This window comes from Prunus persica, chromosome G7, assembly GCF_000346465.2.
Source record: "Prunus persica cultivar Lovell chromosome G7, Prunus_persica_NCBIv2, whole genome shotgun sequence".
NCBI lineage: Eukaryota > Viridiplantae > Streptophyta > Magnoliopsida > Rosales > Rosaceae > Prunus > Prunus persica.
This window is the reverse complement of record NC_034015.1, coordinates 20,147,035-20,169,122: the sequence shown is the minus strand read 5'-3', so window position 1 is coordinate 20,169,122 and position 22,088 is coordinate 20,147,035. Positions and strand designations below refer to the sequence as shown.

The window sequence follows — 22,088 nt, the reverse complement described above, 5'->3', positions numbered from 1 at the left end:
TGGACATGCATAATTGTTTAATTAGAGACATCGGTGCTGAATTTGCCTAATGTTAGCGGGGACAATTATTCAACCATGCATAAGAGTAAGAGTAAGAGCTCGTGAGTTGAAGGTGCCACTACCTTCGTTCTTATATATGTAGCATCGCCATGCTTTTAATTTTCATTTCATTCTGAAGAAGAAGAGCCAATAATTATTCTACTTCTCAATCATATAAATTAAATTTCATAATTTACTTCTTCTAAATAGGAAGCCAATGGTAAATATTATAGCTGAGGGGGCAAATTGTTAAAAACAGTGGCCATTCATGGCCTCCAAAGCGATCGATCATATGTCGACCGCCAAATAAACTCGATCCATTTTAATTAAATAAATCCACAATCTTTGATTGATGGAGCTAATTTTTCAATTAATCCTTGTAAAACCATGTTGCCATAATTTACCAAAACAAACAAATAAAAAGTTACAGTCCACAAAATAAGACAAGCATATATAGAAATATAATATATTGTCTTCGTCTTCCTATAATTAAATAAATAAATTTGCTGTTTGGTGCATTTTTAATTAAGATTCAATTGCAGTCACCGCAGAAAATTTGTCAAGGAAAAAACCATTATTCAGTGAATTTGAAGTAATTATAATTATAATCCTCTCTTTCTTTGATAATCTTATAATTAAAATCATTCATTTTGAACCCTTTGACAAAATGAAAAACCAAAAACCCTCTCCTTTCTTTGTGTCCAAGGGTGAAGGAGGCTGCACAAGAAATATCCGACGGTGTCTCTTTCAGTCAAGAATTCATCCATCAATCCAGCTCGTTGTTCTTAAATCCGTGGGGTGCGGTGATCAGTATCATAAATAGAGATGGGTTCCAATATCAAATCCAACTTCCACACGGTGAGCTTTGCAGCTCCAAGAGGGTTTGCAACGACATTCAAATCTGACCTCAAGGAAACCTTTTTCCCTGACGATCCATTCAAGTAATTCAAGAAGGAGAAACCGCTTGGCCGTGTCAAGAAAGCCTTCCAATATTTCATTCCCATCTTTGAATGGCTTCCCAAATATAGTTTGCGCATGTTCCAGTTTGATTTACTTGCTGGTATCACCATCACTAGCCTTGCCGACATTCCTTCTGTCATCGGCCTCTGTAAGTAGCCGGTCCCATGTATCCATCATGCATGCATATAAACCCCACACGTGCATGTTGGATCATGTTACAAAAGATGTTTTTTTCTCATTAAACATGTGTGTAATTAAGTTAGTAATTGGTTATTTTTAATTTCAAGAACACAAATTATTATTTAAATTTGGCGATTGTGATTCCATGCACAGATTCGTGCGTTGTTCCATCTATTGTTTATGCGATTTTCGGAAACTCGAAGCATGTTGCTGTGGGCACGTTGGGTACAAGCTCATTGCTTATTGCCGAAACCATTAACAAAGTTGCATCTCCAGAGGCTCAGCCCGCATTGTACCTTCACTTGATTTTTACGGTCACCTTTGTCACCGGAATCTTTCAAGCAGCTCTAGGTTTTCAAAGGTGATCGATCGAAAAAGAGGCTCTTGCAATTAATATTTGAAAGAAAAAATTGTTATGTGAAAACAGCATAAACTAATAAAACCCAATTAAAATTATACTGGAGTTGGAATATTCTTTAATTAAATTGATGAGTTAATATATATTTGTGCAGAATGGGAATGTTGGTGGATTTCTTATCACATTCCACGATCACTGGCTTCATGGGAGGGACTGCAACTATAATATGCTTGCAACAATTTAAGGGCTTTTTTGGTTTGACGCATTTTAGGACCAAAACCGATGTCATATCTGTTATGCACGCACTCATCGAACATAGAGATGAGGTTTGTTTGTATTATTTATAGATAAAAAAATTCACAAGAAAATGATTTTTTTTAGTACAAGTGATTGAGAAAAGGGGTTTACACAAATATTCATTAGGTGCCTGAATTTTCGAACTTCCTCTGCCCGAGCTTTGCCCTACTGAAAAATTAACAAGTTGATGGGAATAAGGAAATGATAGCGCTTTTGGCCTCATGAACCTCGCCGGATCTTTCACTTCTTGCTACTTGACCATTGGTATTATAAATTATATAGTCCAATTATCCAAGCAGTAATAGTACTTGTAGGTATACGTACCACATTTTGGTATCAATTTTTCATAAAATTTGCAGGAACATTTTCGAAAACTGCAGTGAATTACCATGCAGGATCTAAGACAGCAATGTCAAACATGGTGATGGCAATCTTTGTGGCGCTCACGCTCTTGTTCTTGGCTCCTTTCTTTAGCTACACCCCTCTTATTGCTCTCTGTGCCGTTATTATATCTGCCACGCTTGGCCTCATCAAATATGAAGAGGCCATCAAACTCTTCAAGGTTGACAAGTTTGATTTCTGCATTTGCATGACTGCCTTCTTTGGTGTTGCCTTCATAAGCATGAACGATGGCCTCATGCTTTATGTAAGCTTCCACATACATATATATATATATCCATCTTTACGGACATGTTAAATAAGAAAGATATTAACGTCAGTCGAAGAGGTATATAACGCATTTTCAAACCTTGGCTATCATATTTCATAGACAAGATTGGGAAGGATAACGTGTACTAGTCGATCGAGGATGCAGTTGAAGCATGTCAATTTTCTCAACATAAATCGAAGCTAAATGGTGACTTATATTCACACTCAGATGTTATTGATTGTGTAGTTAATGGTACCTATTAATTGTAACTAAAGTTGGGGCTTATCTTTCTCTTTTATTGAAATTTATTCACACATGAAATAGTTTTCTATATATGAACCCAAAGTAAAATAAAATGAGAGAAGTCAACAAGGTATAGCCCAATGGAAAAAGGTCTTTAAACTGGTAGTCTCAAATTCGAACTCACATGACACCTTGATGGTGTGTGTCTGAAAAACCCCCCTCCCTTGTAGTTTAAACTATCGATTGTATTTGTGAAGGAAGTTGAGGTTCCACCCCAAAACCAATTGGCAATGGGAGGAGTAACACAACTCTTTATGAGCCCTTGCTAGGTTTCTCACACGCCCCCGCACGTATGACGAATTTTCAAGCCTAACACATGGACAACACATTTTAGGTGACGTGGAGCACGTGTGGCCGTTGGGCTTTCACACGTGGGCAACCCGCTTTGATACCATGAAGGAAGTTAAGGTTCCACCCCAAAATCAATTGGTAATTGGAGGAATAACACAACTCCTTATAAGCCCTTGCTAGATTTCTCAACTTTCCAATATGAGACTCTTTATCTTCACATTCTCACAGAATCCTTGATTCTTCATTCGGGCCTCAAATGCAATTTGACATGACTGGACTGTTGTTATGAATCTGATTGAAGTAAATGTAACGTTATCGTCATGGGCCCATGATAAAATAAAGTCCTTAAATTATTAATATTCCTTTGTTAGTGGGTGCTTTTCATCTTCAAATAATTTATCCTTGATCACCTCCAAGCCTTTTCTCCTTCGATTATTATTCATGTATTTACTCTCTTTGTTTTAGTACAATTAATATTTTTGTATACAAAAGGCATTTAGATATACACGACAGCTTGGATTGCCATTCGAAAGCAGAATTGGATTTGCTGCACCAAAACGCAGTGTGAGTCAATATGGATATAATTAATTTATGGAAGGAAGAGATTCTATTTAGCGTAATCCGATTTGAAAACTGTATATATGGTTTGCTTTCCCAGTCATTTTGGTATATTTTCTTTTCAATGCATGTATAAAGTGCGCGTCCAGGTCTAAGTTTTAGGACTTCAAAGGCCTGCTTTGAATTCTCCATCATCTTAATCATTTCAGTTTCTCCATTATCCAAAAGCAGAAATTGCTGTATTGATCAGGCTTGAATTTGCTTTGCAGTTCGATCTCATTTGAAGCGATTCACTTTAGGAACAATGTTGGGTGACTAGTCTAATAAAAACTTTCACATCCTTACAACTTCACTCAATTTATCTTTACCAAATTCACTCATCCCCCAGTCCAGTGCAAATGTTTAAAAATGTAAGGATTTATTGTTAATTTTTAAAAAGTTCACTAATCGTAGGAAAAATTAGTCTATTTCAACTCAACAGCTCTTTGAAAGAAAAATAATATAGCGCTTTTCATCCGTATGAAACTTTTGAACTCCGCCCTTTACACAACGATATTATCGATAATAAAGATAAGAATATCGATCGTGATAAGTCAGCAGGATCCAAGAGTATTGTTCTTAATTGACTGTAATGTGAAGAACACTGTAGTGGTTGCTTTTCCCAGTCATTTTGATACATTTCTTCATGTAGTTGTTATAAACTTTGTGATGACAATTAAGATGCTACCATCACCATGCATGCATATACAAATATAAAAGTGGAATCCACGTCTAAGTTTTAGGACTTGAAATTTATGTCGGCCGTTTTAATCAAAGTCCCGTTATCCAAAATAGGCTCAATTTTTCTTCAAGGCCGAGTCACACTACAGGCAAAATCTTCCATGTCATTAGTGCATATCTGTGTTCGACACAGAGCTAGTGGAGGCCACCTATACTTTCCATTCTCAAAAACTTAAATATCTGATGTGGTGCGAAACTATTGGTGCATATTTCCTAGGTCTTTCTGGGGCAACCTTGGCCTTGCATTCCGTTTTCAAGCAACAAACAATTTGTCGGGAAAGTGAAAATGGACCAGATTAAAAAATAAATAAATCATGGTCAACATCTAAAGCAAAGCAATGATTGAGAATGTTGAAATGATGCTGAAAAATGAGTCCACTATGATTAGCTCAAGTTTGGCACCACAAACTTCACCATGCAGTTGCGTTTCAAACTCGTGCAGCCAGCCAGCCAGCCAGCCAGCCCTCCCCCTTCGTCTTCATGACTAACTACTGAGGAAGGCTTTATTTCATCGTGGTTTTTTTCAGAGAGACAACCCATGTTTTCAAATCAGATGCAAACTCTTTTTGGAGCCATTGTGGAAGCGAACATCTTTACGCTAAGCTAGATTATAATTCATTCAAAGTTTTCTAGCCTTTCCCTTCATCGTTTTGTTTTCTTATTCATTCACATCAGTCAAGTTTTCGTTTGTCCTGTTATTTTGGACCGCTGAGAATGCTCCTTGGACCTGTTTTACCCAATCAATGGAGGACACACCCTATTGCTAGCTGTGACCCACCCCACGGCGCCGTTGCCTGCTGGTGCAGGGCTGATCTGCTTGCAACTCATGTGTCGTGGTCTTTGCAATTGTGCCCCTTTGAACAAACAATGCAGTTTAGATGTTTTTCTTATTTCGGTATTTATACAAATTGAGCTACTAAAAATCACAAACGATCACTAATGTTCATGAGTAACGTCACATTCTTTTTTACTATAGTATTAATTATTTTTTAATATTTTACTAGCCTTCCTCCCTCCCTTTCCAAACTCATATTTTCTTATTTTTCGAAGATCAAATTGAATAAATTACATAATCAGAAAGTAACTCTAAAAAGTAAATCTCGTACAAGTCAAAAAGAACTCGTGGTATATGTATACTATATATATTTTTTTAATTGTATTTCATTTATATAAATTGGCATTGACCCTTTTGTTGATTACTATAATTTGGGACAATATTTCTTCACATAACTTTAGTTGATTGATATATTAACCGTGGCTCATTCATTACTCATTGTATTAATCTTGAACTTCTATGTACCGACACAACTCTGTCATATATATCATGGATTTTTTATATATTATATTTGTGTAATGCAATATGCCAATATACATGCATTCCACGCAAGGTCAACTAACATGTCAATTCCTGGATAGCGAAACTTGTCTGATGATAATATATAGCTAATGCAAGGGCCGAACCACCCAATCAAAATATGAAAATTCGGTTGTAGTCTATGAAGCTATGAATAAGCGTGATTTATATGATTTAATGTTTACTTTTATTTCTAAAAAGATTATAAAAATTGTAAGTACTAAAAAAAAAATCATTAAATTTTAAGCTAATAACTTTAACTATAGCTCACTCATTGAAAAATTCTTAATTCCGTCTTTGAGCTAATGTATGCGGGTCGTGTAAGAGAAGAAGAAGAAATTGGGTTGATCTTAGCATGGTAAGAGAAGTTGTTTGAAACTCGGGCTTTCATTCATGTATGTCATATAGAAATACATACGGTACTCGCACTTGTATACGGTACTTGTCCTAAGGGTTTTATAGCTAATATATTTGCATTTATTTATTTTTCTTTTCAGTCAACTCAATACCTAGGAATTCAATTAATTAATTGTTTCTAGGTTCGTCAATTTTCTTGTGTACTAGGACGTTGTTTTGAAAATTTTGAGATTATTTTTCTTCTTTTTTATCTTATGCGAGTGTGAAATATGGAAACTTTGACGTATTTGCTAATATAATTAACGTCACATTAACAAATTTAGTTTTTGATTTAACATTATTTTGTGTTCAGATGTTACCATACACATATGGAGTCAACGTCCTCGTAAATCTTTATCATTATCCTTATGTCATGTGACTCATTAGGCATAACTTAAAAGTCTTGGAATGGTTGAAAATAAGTTAGAAAGAGTGATAAAAATAGTTATTGCTGAAAACTAATTTTAGGTATCAAAACATGAGAGAGGAAAGAGTTAGAAATTAAAGCGAAAAGAAAAAGAGTGAGGTGAGAGAAATTATAGCAAAATGGGAAGGGAACTATTCGCGCTCCACCTCTGCTTTCACTTTCTGACACTCCTATGTACGAGAGCACAACATCATTCATCCACACAATGTAGATGTTATTATGCTTCCACGTAGGAGTTGACGAGAGCGTATTAAGGAAGTATATATGTAAGAATGCAGCGTCATAACATGTAAACATAATAACAATATATAATCTAGAAAATATTAATTCGAACTGCAAGTTTCTATAAAAGCAAATCGTTAGAGTCGGACAAGAGATACTTCTCACCCAAGTTCATACACTGTGACTAGTCAGAATTAATGCGCGCCACTTATCCGATTAATCTTGGCCATATTCAATAATTCACGACTTCCTTTCTTCCTATAAATGCTGGCGTCTTTTTGGTAGGTTTGATTTCACAGCCATTTTTCTCTCGGGTCTTTTCTTGCATGTTTTGTGTCTGAGAGCTGACTCCCATGGATTCTTCCAACCGTACGGTGAGCTTTGCAGCCCCAAGGGGCTTTGGCACCACACTCAAATCTGATCTCAAAGAGACCTTCTTCCCTGACGACCCCTTTAAGCAATTTGAGAATCAGAAACCACTTGGAAAGGTCAAGAAAGGCTTGCAATATCTCGTTCCCATCTGCGAATGGCTTCCGAAATACAGTTTAAAAACATTTCAATACGACGTGCTTGCCGGCATCACCATCACCAGTCTTGCCATCCCTCAAGGGATTAGCTATGCCAAGCTCGGCCAGCTTCCTCCCATCGTCGGCCTTTGTAAGTCCTCGCTGTGAATCTATATCATTGATTAGGTTGATTTTCGCGTCTAGAATATATTTTATATATATATATATATATATATATATATATTGTGTCTGAATTCAGTGTGTGACAATTATTAAGAGAATGTTACTCGATAAAAATGTGTATTTTTTTTTTGCTGTGTAGATTCAAGTTTTGTTCCTCCAATTATTTATGCAATATTTGGAGCTTCCAAGTACCTTGCCGTGGGAACTGTGGCAGCATGCTCTTTACTTATTGCAGAAATCATTGGAGAAGTGGCTTCACCGAAGACTGAACCGGCATTGTACCTTCACTTGGTTTTTACAGCCACCTTTGTTACCGGCATCATGCAGACTCTTCTCGGTGTTCTAAGGTGTTGTCCTGATCCTGAACGAGCAAGGATAATGATGCAAAACATTAAGCTAATTAATTATATATTAATTATTGTTGTGGATTAGGCTGGGGATTCTGGTGGATTTTCTGTCGCATTCCACCATCACTGGCTTCATGGGAGGGACTGCAGTTATAATCTGCTTGCAACAGTTGAAGGGCATGCTGGGACTGAAGAATTTCACCACCAAAACCGACGTCGTAAATGTTTTGAAATCAGTGTTCGAACATAGAAAAGAGGTTTGTGTTTATCCACTAATTAATGAATAATTAGTGCATACTATATATGTGGTGTTGTTAATTTTGTATGAATTAATTCCTTGAGATATGATCAGATTCATATATATCCAAACAAAAACAGGCCCAAGATCATTGCCTAAATGCATGAACACGCATTATTAATTCATTCAATTATGATATAGATTTAAATACCTGACACTTTTTTCCTTCTTCTTTCTTTTTCCAGTGGAGGTGGGAGAGTGCAGTTATGGGTATTGTCTTCCTTATTTTACTTCAGTTCACCAGGTGGCTGGTGAGTTATCTCTTCTTCAACAAATTAATCAGATGGACAAACTGAAATGGGTCCCACAATTTTAAATATATAAATATGCCTAGTTCATATATATAACATTACTCTTCTCCATACACGCATGCACACGCAAAGTTTTGTGTTCGATTCTCTCATTCTTTAGTGTCGTTTATATTACTCTAAAAATTAATAAGGTTTACTTAATATTTTCAGAGGGATAGGAAGCCAAAGCTATTTTGGGTGTCGGCTATGTCTCCACTGGTGGTGGTTGTATCTGGCTGCCTTATTGCTTATTTTGCCCATGCTCAAGATCATGGAATTCCCATTGTAAGTGCATGCATGCACCATTAGTAATTTCTCTTTATATTAATTTGATTTATTAAGAAAATCCCATTTGCCCAGATGAAAATAATATGACTTGTACAAAATGGTCTTTTTCATTTATATGTTGATAATTTTTTTTCCTTATAAATCTTAGGTGGGAGACTTGAAGAGAGGGATCAATCCTCCTTCCATTCAATTTTTGAACTTTGACCGCAAATATTTCCCACAAATTGTGAAGGCTGGGGCTATAACTGGCCTTATTGCTTTGGCGGTAAGAAACGCCTTATTAATTTACTAATTCCTTTTCTTGTTCTTAGTTCAATATCTATATATCTTAATTTTTAAATAATTTTCAGGAAGGAATAGCTATTGGAAGGAGCTTTGGCATCATGAGAAATGAAAACGTTGATGGCAACAAGGAAATGATAGCTTATGGCCTCATGAACATTGTTGGATCTTTCACTTCATGCTATTTGACCACTGGTAATTAAATTAAATTCCCAACTAATTGATTTGATTAACAATAATCACTATATAATATCTACCTAATTGTTTGATTTTAATTTTAATATGCATATTATTTTTTAAAGGACCCTTTTCAAAGACTGCGGTGAATTACAACGCGGGAGCTAAGACACCAATGTCAAACGCAGTGATGGCCGTTTTCATGGCACTTGTGCTTCTCTTCTTGGCTCCTCTCTTTAGCTATACCCCTCTTGTTGCTTTGTCTGCCATTATTATGTCCGCCATGCTTGGCCTCATCAAATATGAAGAAGCCATTGAACTCTTCAAGGTTGACAAGTTTGACTTTGTCGTATGCATGGCTGCCTTCCTTGGCGTTGCCTTCATAAGCATGGACATGGGACTCGGCCTTTCAGTAAGTAACGCACATAGCTGAAGTAGTTAAAAGCAGTTACTCATGCATTTAGTGCTGTGTGTTTGAATTTTTTCTCTTTTAATATCGCGTGTATAAAAATTAGTGTGACAATTATAGGTTAATTTGGTGTTAATTCATTAGGTGGTTCTTGGTCTTGTGCGAGCCCTCCTTTATGTGGCCAGGCCAGGAACTTGTAAGCTTGGGAGATTACCAGACTCAGTCTTATACCGTGACATAGAGCAGTACCCTGACGCAGCAAGGAATTCAGGGATCATCGTGCTTCAAATTGGCTCCCCAATTTACTTTGCAAATGGCAACTATGTCAGAGAGAGGTAATAGTTGCAAAATGATCATATATATATATATATATATATATATTCATATTGCTTTAAATTAAATTAATTAAATTACATGTAATTTCTAATTGACATTATTTTGAATAGGATTTTAAGATGGGTTCGCGATGAGCAAAGCCATCTAGAAACTACGGGAGATGAGCTTCAGCATGTTGTGCTAGAATTGTCTGGTACGATTGATTAAATTTGCCACACAAATGTATCGTGGACTGTTATAAATTATTTTAACTTAATTATAATTAAATGTTTCAAACTTTGGTTTTATAGGAGTTGTAACCATTGACATGACTGGCCTTGAAACATTGAAGGAGATAAACAAAACCTTGAGTGCAAATGATGTTAAGGTAAGCTACAATTTTCCTCAAATAATATAATTGTTACAAGGAAACTAAAAGATGATATTCATAATATTTGTTCATGTTTTTAGTTGGGAATTATAAACCCGAGGCTTAAGGTGATGGAGAAGATGATAACCTCACATTTCATAGACAAGCTTGGAAAAGAAAATGTCTACCTATCGATCGAGGAAGCAATTGAAAATTGCAAGTTTTCAACTAGTAAGCCAAAGAAAACCACCAGTGAATCCGGCGATTCATCGAAAGGCGCCGGAGATGCAAGTGATGATCCATCACAACAAGTTTGATGCTGTTGTTTAGGGTTCTTATTCTGCAATTGATATGCTACTTAGAAATAGTATTCTGAATGTTGTAGTTGTCAAATTGGGGTTTATGCCTAGGGGAAATAAAGTGTGTATTTTTCCCTTACAGGAATTAAATTCCAATTTTTATTTCATAGGAAATAAACTGTATTTTCTCTTTGGTAGGAAATAAGGTGTAAATAGGTTTTCTTGCTTCCATACATGACAAGAGTATTTGTTGCTCTATTTTTGTTTTTAAGTTTTAATGGTTTTTTGGGGGTGATAGTGGAAAAGTTGACAGATAAGTCACCCTTACTGCCACTCTACAGAACCGTACATGAGATTTTCACTTCATACGGCTCCTCGTTCAATTCTTTTGAAGTCATTGGAAAGGATGAAATGTATCTAATCAAGAAAACTTAAAAAATAAAAAATAAAATAAAACTGTAGCTTCATAGTTTGGTAACCAAGTTCAATATCATTATATCTTCATCACTTGTAACAACTTCACTAATAACTCTTAATTTAATGGTGTTTTTCTTTCCGTTCTTTTTTTTATACGAAAAGTACAATTACAAACAAAAATTTATGGCGCAAGAAGGCCCAAAAAGGTCAAAGTGCGAACACACGTCTAAATTAGAAAATAGTAAAGATTTATAAGGGATTCACAAGTAAATGAGGCCCGAGCCTAACTTCACAGTTCTTGGTCTTGGAAAGTTTTGCTTTGGACACAACATCAGGCCCAAGCCCAAATACTGTTGTTGGATTTGAGCCTGAGCCCATAGCTCACATTAGCCTCCCGATCTCTCTCTCCCGCAGACGAACACACATATACACTCTGTTCACCGAACGTGCGCTCACAGTCACAGCGAAAACTGTTCGACCTCTGCTTCTAACTCTCTTGGCTTCGATCTCTAAAGCTAAGCCTTCCAGCTTCGCTCTTCGAGCTCTGCACCAACTTCTCCCGTCCGAGCCTGTCATCTCCAAGCTCATAAAAATGGTAACGTCGTCGCTTTTGAATTTAGCTTGGATCTGAAAACGTCACCACAATTTTACTCGCTTATGCTTCTTTCGCTTCCGAGAGAATGTTAGAATTGTGAAAACGTAGTTATGGCTGCCTTTGTGACTTAGTTGAGCTTCAGCTATGCATTTCTTCTTGTTTTCTCGTATTGGTTTCATCTAACTCTTTCCATTTCAATGTCTGCTGTTTCTATGGGATTTCTGCAGCCTCTCAGGCTTGATATCAAGGTAGTTTTCTCAGTTCCTTTGAATTTGTGTTATCCATTTCCACTTTGAGCTTTTCGTTTTGAGAATTTCCGATATTCTGCTTACTATAACTACCAATTATGCAGAGAAAATTTGTGCAAAGAACCGAGAGAGTTAAGTCTTTGGATCTGCATCCAACTGAACCATGGTAATTTCACCACGTTCTTGATATTGTGCTATTTCACTATTTCTGTACATGCAAAATTATTTTACTGGCAAGACGTTAGACGTTGAGAAAGTGTGATTTGGAATCGGTAGTTGTTTATCTATAATCAAGATTTCCATGAGACCACCACTTATACTGTTCATACCTTTGTGGCAGGATCCTTGCAAGTCTGTATTCAGGAACCGTGTTTATTTTCAATTACCAGTCACAGGTTTGTGGCACTTGTCCAATTCTAGTTTTCCTCTCACGTTAGAGTGTATCTTGCTTCTCTGTTGTGATTTCGTGGAAATGGATGCATTTTCAAATTACTGCTTCTCTGTTGTATTTGCCATGCTTGGAAATGACTTTTTATTCCAATGATTTTTTACTAGTCATAGAAAGCTTTTCATGATCTTTTCTTCGTCTGTGGGAACTTATATAGTTGGTTTCTTTAATATTAACTCTTTCGAGGGTGTAATTCTGTTAGTGCTGACTGTAATGTTCCTGATTTACTTCAGAGCATGGCAAAGTCTTTTGAAGTCTCTGAATTGCCAGGTACTTAAAACATTAGCTTTTCCATAAGCTCCATGTTCTTGACATTATAACTTACTTGATGTATAAATTTTCTACTTGCAGTTCGGTCAGCAAAATTTGTAGCGCGTAAGCAGTGGGTAGTAGCTGCAGCTGATGACATGTTCATACGTGCATACAATTATAATACGATGGATAAGGTTAAAGTGTTTGAAGCACACTCAGACTATATTAGATGTGTGGCTGTCCATCCAACACTTCCATATGTTTTGTCATCATCCGATGACATGCTTATCAAACTGTGGGATTGGGAAAAAGGTTGGATGTGTACTCAGATATTCGAAGGGCATTGCCACTATGTGATGCAAGTGACCTTTAATCCTAAAGACACCAATACTTTTGCAAGTGCTTCCCTGGATCACACTGTAAAGGTGCGGTCAGAAATATTCTTTATTAACCCATGTAAGTTTAATTTGAGAAATTATCTGGTTGTGCATACTATTAATTGCTTATCACCATCTTGTTTCCAGATCTGGAATCTTGCCTCCCCTGACCCCAATTTTACGTTGGATGCCCACGTGAAAGGGGTAAATTGCGTTGATTACTTCACTGGCGGTGATAAACCTTACTTAATCACGGGCTCGGACGATCATACTGCAAAGGTATGCAATATTGTTTTCCTGACACTTTAATTTTTTTCTGTGGCCTGAACTTCAGTAAATGTATATGCATTTATATGCAGTTTGAAAAGACTGTAATTAGAATTTATGGAAACAGGTGTGGGACTATCAGACAAAAACTTGTGTTCAGACACTTGAAGGGCATACTCACAATGTCTCTGCAGTATGCTTTCATCCGGAACTTCCAGTTATAATTACTGGTTCTGAGGATGGAACTGTTAGAATATGGCACTCAACGACTTATCGGTAAATATTAAATTCCAAAGTAGTGTTTCAGCTATTTGAGATGAAGTTCGTGTCTCAAATTCATTTATTCTCTGTTGCCAGGGATCATTTTTATTTCATTAAAGTGTTAAGGCCTCAGAAAGTAAAGTATTATGTTGCCCTATATGCACCTACACCATGGGATGAGAATAAAACTGCATTAGTATATTGCTTTCTTGAAAGATTTTGCCAACTTCATTTTTTCGCCTTATATTTATTGATGTTTACTTTTAGCTCTTTAATGAATAAGTCATACTGTTCAGTTTTTATGATCCTCTAATGAATCTGCATTTTAGAATAGGCTATTAGATTCTGTCATCTACACCTTACGCCTCTGCATATTTTTAAACTTTTGTTATTGATAGAATGGTTCTTTTAGAGATAAAGGGAAAATTTTGACATGACTTATTACTTTTCAGGCTTGAAAACACACTGAATTATGGGCTTGAACGTGTTTGGGCCTTTGGGTATATGAAAGGTTCACGTCGGTAAGCTGCTCGTCTTTATTTTTATATTTTTTATTATCTATACGTCCAATGTTCCAGTTAGCATATGATATATATTATTGAATAAGACCAAAACTATACTATTATGAATACCTTGGCATGCTGGAATCTGTGAGTGGGTGTTTTTTTTCACTATATTATTGTTTTGAGATGATGATTTCATAAGATGTCTCATTTGTGTACAGGATTGTAATTGGTTATGATGAAGGAGCCATAATGGTAAAAATTGGCCGAGAAGTACCAGTTGCTAGCATGGATAGTAGTGGGAAAATTATTTGGGCTAAGCATAATGAAATTCAAACTGTGAATATCAAGAGCGTTGGAGCAGATTTTGAGGTTCAATCTCCCTACTTGCTCAGACTTTCATCTTTCTTCCTGAGATGGTCCTAGAAATAGAGGTTCTTATTTGCTTGAATTGAAATATTGAACCTTGATTATTTTTGTGAAATTCAGGTTGCAGATGGAGAAAGATTGCCTTTGGCCGTGAAGGAGTTGGGAACCTGTGACCTTTATCCTCAAGTAAGTTTCTGTGTTTGAGGAGCATTTAATCCAATGGGTCTACGATGCCCACTGTTGTGTCAGCTTACCTACCTTTAGTGGTTTGATTGGAAGTCCCAGTCCTTTATTAAGCATATTTTAATTTTCTCAGAACCACTGTACTTTTAGATTCTTAGAAGAATATGACTATTGAATGCCTTGTTTTAATTAAATTGTTTCGACAATGGATTTTATTTTGTGTTTGATTTCAGAGTTTGCAGCACAACCCGAATGGAAGGTTTGTTGTTGTTTGTGGAGATGGTGAGTACATAATATACACAGGTCTAGCATGGAGAAATAGATCCTTTGGCTCAGCATTGGAATTTGTCTGGTCATCTGATGGAGAATATGCTGTTAGGGAATCTACTTCAAGGATAAAAATTTTCAGCAAAGCATTCCAGGTTTTGATCTTTTTAAAATGTATAACTCATTGAGAATATGCTTGTCAATGGGATCGTCTTGTTGGGAAAATCTGATTGAGTTGAATTGAACTTTACTGTTCAGGAAAAGAAGAATGTTCGACCAACATTTTCTGTAGAACACATTTATGGAGGGGTCTTACTGGCAATGCGCTCAAATGACTTTGTATGCTTCTATGACTGGGTGGAATGCAGATTGATTAGACGAATTGATGTCAATGTCAAGGTATCACAATAAAATTACTAGGAACTTATGTCATTATCAGACTTCTTATTTGGCCACATGGGTACTAATTTTGTGTGCTTCTTTGGTTGCTTTGATTGTTCAAGAATGTTTATTGGGCTGATAGCGGTGATTTGGTGGCAATTTCTAGTGATTCATCATTTTACGTTCTAAAATACAATGTAAGAGTTCTCCCATTCAACCACTCATATCCCATGTTTATTAGAATCTTCGTAGTTCTTTCTATACATGTGAGCTAAACTAATTCACATGATTAACTTAGTGTGGTTTATTTGGCAGAGGGATATAGTCTCATCGTATTTTGACAGTGGAAGGCCTGTTGATGAACTAGGTGTTGAGGATGCCTTTGAGCTCCTCTTTGAAATAAACGAGCGTGTCAGAACTGGATTATGGGTTGGGGACTGTTTCATTTACAATAACTCATCTTGGCGACTAAATTATTGTGTTGGTGGTGAGGTATGCAACATTTGCAGGTTTTAGAATCCAGTGTTTTGAAGTTTTCAGAACATTATTTATACATGATTTTTAACATTTACTTGATTTAGGATGGTGTTTTGACTCGATGACTTTGCAGGTGACCACAATGTTTCACCTAGACCGGCCCATGTACTTGTTGGGCTATCTTGCCAATCAGAGTTGTCTTTATCTAATTGATAAAGAGTTTAAGTGAGTGTTTGCTTGCAAGCTGCAGTTTTGAAGGGGAGCAAACTCTTGCCATTCTCACTTTCCATTTTAACGTGTTAATATTTCTTATGTGTGCAGTGTCATGGGATACACCTTGCTTCTCAGCTTGATCGAGTACAAAACACTTATTATACGTGGAGATTTAGAGCGTGCAAAACAAATCTTTCCAACAATACCTCCAGAGCAACATAATAGGTGGGACAACATATTTTGCTTTGGAAACTGTTGTGCATCAAGTGATATTAAATAGAGCCTTAAACCCAGCTCCATTTCCTGCCTCTTGTACTTGAGAGAAACTCAAAAATTCTGAAATTTTTGAAAATTGACTGACATTTTGATCCAACTCTTGTTTTGCATCCAGTGTGGCTCGTTTTTTGGAATCTCGAGGTATGTTGGAGGATGCACTGGTAGTGGCTACAGATGCTGACTACAAATTTGATCTTGCTATACAGCTGGGTAGACTTGAGATTGCAATGGTGAGATATGTTTACTTTGTTATTCCTAAGTTGTCAGATAGGTTTGCTCTGGAGCTAACTTGAAGATAAACTGTGTTATTTATTTCCTTCATACAAAAAATTCCTTTTAATAATTATTCACTGGTTGTTTGAAGATGTTAAGTTTTCTTCTTTCTGACAGGAAATTGCTAAAGAAGCGCAAAGTGAATCCAAGTGGAAGCGGCTGGGAGAATTAGCTATGTCCACTGGGAAGGTATTCCCTCACCTTTGTCTTCTGTGTGAACTCCATTAAACAAACTAGGAGACCCTCACATTCACTAGCACCTACAGAATACAGAATCATGTATCCACCCATCATGATTGAAAGAGCTCATAAATACCCTTGTCTTGTTTGAAAGAATTAGATATTCTTGTTATCAATTGAGGTCATGAGTTTTCTCAAGACTAAAAATACTGTGCCTCACATTTTATTTTTACATCCAAAATCATATTCATATGCTTGAATGGCTGATGCAGCTTGAAATGGCTGAAGATTGTCTATCACATGGAAAGGACTTTTCTGGCTTGTTGCTTCTTTATTCTTCTCTTGGAGATGCTCAAGGATTATTAAAACTCACATCCCTTGCCAAAGAGCAAGGAAAGAATAATGTTGCTTTCCTTTGCTTATTTATGCTGGGTAAAGTGGAAGAATGTATCCAGCTGTTGCTGGAAAGGTGAATTTCTTTTAACCCTAATTATGATCACTTAAACCTCCTAGTGTCGTCATCTTTGTTTGTTAAACCATTGGCATCTTTTCTTACAGTGAACGGATACCTGAAGCAGCTTTGATGGCACGATCTTACCTCCCAAGCAAGGTCTCAGAGATAGTTTCAATTTGGAGAAATGACCTGAACAAGGTTAAACTTTCACAGTGTTTTTCTCAGTTCATGAACAGAGTTTGTCTCTTTAAGTGAAATCTGAGATGTAGAAAGGAAATTATACCAACAGGAAATTGCTATGCTATGTGGATCTTCTAGTTTATGCTTATCCACCAATCAAAGGAAAGATTTTTGCAAATATTTGACTAGTTGAGTTCTTGCTTATTTATGCACTTAAATTTGCAATATGATATAGGTCAATAAAAGAGCTGCAGAATCATTGGCGGATCCGCAAGAGTATCCTAATTTGTTTGAGGACTGGCAAGTTTCTCTTGCCCTTGAGTCTAAAAGTGCAGAAAATAGGTATCCACTCTTCTTCACTGTTCAAAATCAGGTCGGGAATAATTTTACTTTTTAGCGCTGCAGAAGCAGAGTAATCCAAGATTGGAAATTGTGCCATCTAATTTGGGGCTGCAGTAGATATCACCATAATTACTGGCTGGCAATAAATTTTCTGCGGTTATGCATTGTTGAATCATTGTGGATTGCTTTTATATGTCTTTTGCAGCGGCATTCATCCTCCTGCTGAACAATACCCAATTTATGCTGAGAAGTCAACGACTAGTCTTGTTGAAAGGTTCAGAAGCATGCAAATTGATGAAGAAGCCCCATTTGAAAATGGAGATCTGGATCAAGAGGTATAATAAGCCAACTGATGACAAATAGATGTTTCTAATCGAGCTAAAATTCTTGAACCAAAGATAAGGGAAGCTGATTTGCGTAGTTATTATATGATTGCATATTTTTTGACTTTTTTACTCACCTTTTGAGTCTATATAGACAAGTGAAAAAACAGACATGGAATTTGTGAAACTACGGCTAAAGTTTGCTTTGGCCTTTTTCCTTTTTGGTGGGTGATTATTAACAAAAAGTTTATGTTTCTCACCTCTTAGTTTTTGAAACTCTGTCACACTGTTGATGATTCTATCCAGTTGTAGATGGTGGATAGGATTTTAAACCTGTAGTTAGAGCAAACTTGTCAACTATCAACAGACTTATCTTTCAGCATTTCTTTAGTTAATTTTCTTTAATCTTTTTCCATGAAGGGATGCTTTTAGTGGTTTTATTTGTGTTTTGTGCGTCTTTGTTCCAGGAGGTACAGGAGAATGGAGAAAATCAAGATGAAGGTGAGACTGTTGAGGAGGAAGATGATTCAACGAATGGTGTTGTTCTTGTAAATGGCGACCAGGGTGAAGAGTTGGGTGTAAATGATGAGAGAACAGCATCACCATAAGGGCAATTGGAGAATGTGAATATTTCTGGTGATTAATTCAATGCTCAAAAATGCATAATTGGTTTTTTTTCTTTTTCATTCTTATCATGGTGGTTGTTGCTGCTGCTCTCTTTCCCAATTTTTTTTCTTTCTCATTCTATACTATAATAACGAAATTCTTTGGTGTCCACAATTTTGTTTTCTTTTCCTTGTATCTGCCTTTCTCATTCTTATCCTTTGAGGATAATTACGTCTTTAAGAAAAACAAAAAAAGAAACTGCCCGCGAAACATTACCTAATAACATTACATCTGAAGTGTGTTTTAGTTGTTTATTAGTAAGGTTTGATGTTCCTTCAAATTTTGTGCAAGTCTCAGGTCCTGACCTAATTGCATATGCCCAAGAGGGGGAAAAGAAAAGGCATGCTTGCTTTTGTATCATTATAGTGTCTAATAATGAATTTGGTGGTGTTTTGAATATTGTATAACATGATCTGTTTCCAGACACGCATCATAACAATCTAATAATTGGTTTTATTTAGAAGTCAATTGATGTTGATAGTTGATCTTTTCTTTGTTGAAACTGCAGTGTTTAAGCCACATCACTAGTTTTCATAACAACAGCTAGATCCAGCTGTTATACACCGATCTTCAGGTGAGACATTCTTCCTATATAAAATATTTTCTTATTAAGTTCTGCTCACAAGCCTATTTTACTCGGTCACTCACCTGTGATAAATGGTTCATTTTCAGTTAAGAGATCATGGAGTCACAACATGTTTTCTTAAAATTTTCAGGTTTTATTTGATTAACATATTAAATAACAAAAAAGTACAAAATTACTTGCTGGTTCCTTCATCTGAGCGTGCTCATTTGTTTACATCCTTAAAGATCCTTTAGCATACTGGAAGATCAATGAAGTTCAAAATTAAACATTATCATGAAACGTAGGCTGGGACCTTACTAGGTGTGATTGTCTTCAATTCATTCTTTATATGTTTTAAAAAATCAGACCCACTGTTGGGGATTTGGTCCTATGGTTAGTTGAGCCGTGTCAATGGTTAATCCTACTAAAGATCTGCCATTTGTACGAAAGATCTTTGTTTGCTCTATCATTAAACCTTTTCATGCATCTTGAGTTGTGACCCATGAAATGCAGGGCGTTGTGGCATCATGTGGGTTCCATCTGATGTTATATTTTCCACAATTGCTAGCTCTACTTAGCTAGCTAGTCTCATATTTAGGAGCCATAATCTAATTTATTTGCTAATTTTGTCCTTGTTAATTCTAGATTTGTGACCCTTCACAGGAGTTTCCCCTTTTCTTTTCTCTGCAGGGTGGCTTGTAAAATGTTCCTGTGTACAACCTGGAAAGTTTCTCATGTAGTTCCTTTTACAACTAGTTATTCTTGTGACACTTCACTTTAACAGATGCAAAGGATGTCAAAGAAGAAAAGGCTCTCATAAGTATTGAATCCTATAAAGATTTTGATCAGATTCCTCACTTTATATTATACTCCTTATGTTAGGTTTGGGATAAATAGGTTAGAAAGAGAACCGACCGGGACCGATTGCTTCCCTTCCATGGCCAGTGATTTTGCAGCTAAAAATGAAATGAAATCTCTATCCTATGTATAACATGTACAATGATATGATGTGGTGTTTAGCATTAGAGAAAGTCGTTTTGTTTTTTTATGACCTGTTCAATGTTCGTCGTCCCGTGAATATTATTAATTTTTGGTGTTTTATGCTTGTGTGGTTAGATTGATTCGTTTTTGTGTTCATAAAGTTGGTAATCATTGTTAAAGAATGTTTAAATCATAGCCAATCATTTGGTTTACCTTCTAACAAGTGGGCATTTCGCTGCAAAGAACGAAAGGCTTGTCTGAAGCTCATTCCAACCAGAAAATAATAGATACCAAAACCTTTTAAACTTTATTAAGTATTTGTTACGTTAATTTTCGTATAATTGTATCTGCTTTAAGTTTTATATATGAAGTTCTGGGTGGGTGGCTTCTGCCACAAGTGCATTAAGTTCAATGATATGGGTATGGTATGGGTTTAATAAAATTGTATGAACATTCCCTAAAATGAGATTTTAGGTTTCCTTTTTATAATTGATCTTAATAGGCTTGTTTGTTCTCATGTGCCGACAATTTCATGGTTTATGAAAAGGAAATATGTGGAGCTCCTTTCCATAAATTTCACGAGAAAGAAGCAGGTGGCCGGCTCATAAAACCAGCTCCTAAAAGTGAGAGTTGCTTTTAGGTTCGATGAATTATAATTGATGCATGCTTACCATCTTGTGCTTTATTTTATCTGTCCTTCCTCGCAGTTCCTGCAACACCAATTATAATCTACTGCTGGAAGGTGAAAAGTTTTAGTGGGGGAAATAGTTTTTTTTTTTCTTTCCTTTTTATGACAGTGGAGGAATTAGTTTTTGGTGCCCTCGTATATTTGCATTATCTTTTGTATGATTTTTCAATGTAATCGTAACACCAACACATCCTAAAGATTTTCAATGTACTATACCATAAACAGCATACATTTTGTCTACTCAGTTTATGTTATATAACTTAATAACATCTCGTGACAGTGTTATTTTCTCGAAACACAACTAAAGCTCCGAGCCAAATTGGAAGACAACAAAAAATGTGCTCTATTTGAACGAAAAGTGTGCAATGGTGTCACATTCTTACAGAGACCATAGGGGGTCCTTTACATAAAGGGTGGCTAGGCTAATCTTATCTTTGCAAGTGTACCAAGTTCTTGTTGTTAAGATGAGAGGCCACCACATGGCACTAAACGGACAGTTGTATTTGGGACCACCCCGTTATTATTTCGTTGTTTCGAAGGGCGTCCAGTTCCTTCTCATCATGATGTAACCCTCAATTTTCGACCTTCCCATGAATTCAAAATTAAAATTGCTGGTAGCTACATGTCACTCTTTGACAACAAAGCATAAGGTGGAAGGAAGAAGCTGCTTTGAGCCCCTGGCCTTAATTGGCTCTACCCTAATTTCCAAACTCTATATTATTTTTTATTTTATTTTATTTTATATAAATGGTTGTCTAAATTATTTTAAATTAATCTAATTTATAAGAGAAGAAATCGAACTTTAATGCAAAGGAGTGAGTTTACTGTCCTGACGACTACCTGGTCAGGTCTTTTTTCAAATAAAAAAATTAAAAATTGATAAGAAGCTGGTACCTACTACTACTAGGAAGGAAGGAAGGATGTTTCACTCAGTTTTCAAGTAAAACCTCTCTCCATGTAATCCGAGCAATCATAATTTACTTGACAGTTTCACATTCAAAAAATCCATCCATCCATCGTCAACCATGAATTTATGTTGACTTTTTTGGTTGTGGATTGTTTGCGTACAACTAGGAAGCAACAGAAAGAAATGCGTGGATGAATCAATAGTTGGTTTATCTCATATTTATCTTCACACCAGTTACAAAACACATTTTTAAAGTTTAAATTCAAACCCTGCTGCTGCCGACGAAAACCTATACAATATTATTATTATTATTATTATTAAGCTAATTAACAAGAAAACCTTGCAAGCAATGCAATTGCAGAGACTCTTTTAACTTAAATTCCGCTCTCGAATTGTGTCCGCAATTGGCGCGCTTGG

General features: G+C 36.1%; 3 protein-coding genes and 1 pseudogene across 3 annotated transcripts in view; all 4 read left to right on the top strand.

Annotated features, from left to right (window-relative positions):
* LOC109950418 (glycine-rich cell wall structural protein-like) overlaps positions 1 to 105 on the top strand; it is a 1,726-nt gene extending 1,621 nt beyond the window's left edge. The window contains exon 3 of the mRNA XM_020569039.1: positions 26 to 105. Within this exon, the coding sequence (XP_020424628.1) occupies positions 26 to 105 (80 nt within the window). The remainder of the gene's footprint in view (positions 1 to 25) is intronic.
* On the top strand, positions 865 to 2,531 carry LOC18771251 (annotated as a pseudogene).
* LOC18771335 (probable sulfate transporter 3.5) lies at positions 6,904 to 10,944 on the top strand. Its single transcript, XM_007204169.2, has 12 exons — positions 6,904 to 7,471; positions 7,643 to 7,850; positions 7,936 to 8,107; positions 8,334 to 8,399; positions 8,610 to 8,723; positions 8,875 to 8,991; positions 9,077 to 9,203; positions 9,311 to 9,597; positions 9,739 to 9,929; positions 10,041 to 10,123; positions 10,221 to 10,297; positions 10,381 to 10,944. The coding sequence occupies exons 1-12, from the start codon at positions 7,168 to 7,170 to the stop codon at positions 10,594 to 10,596; spliced, it is 1,962 nt and encodes a 653-aa protein (XP_007204231.1). The 5' UTR covers positions 6,904 to 7,167; the 3' UTR covers positions 10,597 to 10,944.
* Positions 11,403 to 20,261, top strand: LOC18769220 (coatomer subunit beta'-1). The gene is made up of 26 exons (XM_007204257.2): positions 11,403 to 11,590; positions 11,818 to 11,838; positions 11,943 to 12,004; positions 12,179 to 12,233; positions 12,520 to 12,556; positions 12,638 to 12,963; positions 13,063 to 13,194; positions 13,310 to 13,458; positions 13,896 to 13,964; positions 14,168 to 14,318; positions 14,436 to 14,501; positions 14,732 to 14,920; positions 15,024 to 15,164; positions 15,269 to 15,343; positions 15,462 to 15,638; positions 15,757 to 15,848; positions 15,945 to 16,061; positions 16,228 to 16,342; positions 16,503 to 16,574; positions 16,838 to 17,034; positions 17,124 to 17,217; positions 17,435 to 17,541; positions 17,747 to 17,876; positions 18,332 to 18,500; positions 19,039 to 19,104; positions 19,786 to 20,261. Exons 1-24 carry the CDS (start codon positions 11,588 to 11,590, stop codon positions 18,470 to 18,472), a joined length of 2,718 nt encoding a protein of 905 aa, XP_007204319.2. The 5' UTR covers positions 11,403 to 11,587; the 3' UTR covers positions 18,473 to 18,500; positions 19,039 to 19,104; positions 19,786 to 20,261.

Coding starts and splice junctions, on each gene's coding strand:
- LOC18771335 (XM_007204169.2), top strand. CDS start 7,168: ATGGATTCTTCCAACCGTACGGTGAGCTTTGCAGCCCCAAGGGGCTTT. Junction 7,472..7,642: donor TCCTCCCATCGTCGGCCTTT/GTAAGTCCTCGC, acceptor TTTGCTGTGTAG/ATTCAAGTTTTGTTCCTCCA. Junction 8,992..9,076: donor CTGGCCTTATTGCTTTGGCG/GTAAGAAACGCC, acceptor AATAATTTTCAG/GAAGGAATAGCTATTGGAAG.
- LOC18769220 (XM_007204257.2), top strand. Junction 12,234..12,519: donor TTTTCAATTACCAGTCACAG/GTTTGTGGCACT, acceptor GATTTACTTCAG/AGCATGGCAAAGTCTTTTGA. Junction 17,035..17,123: donor ATCCAGCTGTTGCTGGAAAG/GTGAATTTCTTT, acceptor CTTTTCTTACAG/TGAACGGATACCTGAAGCAG.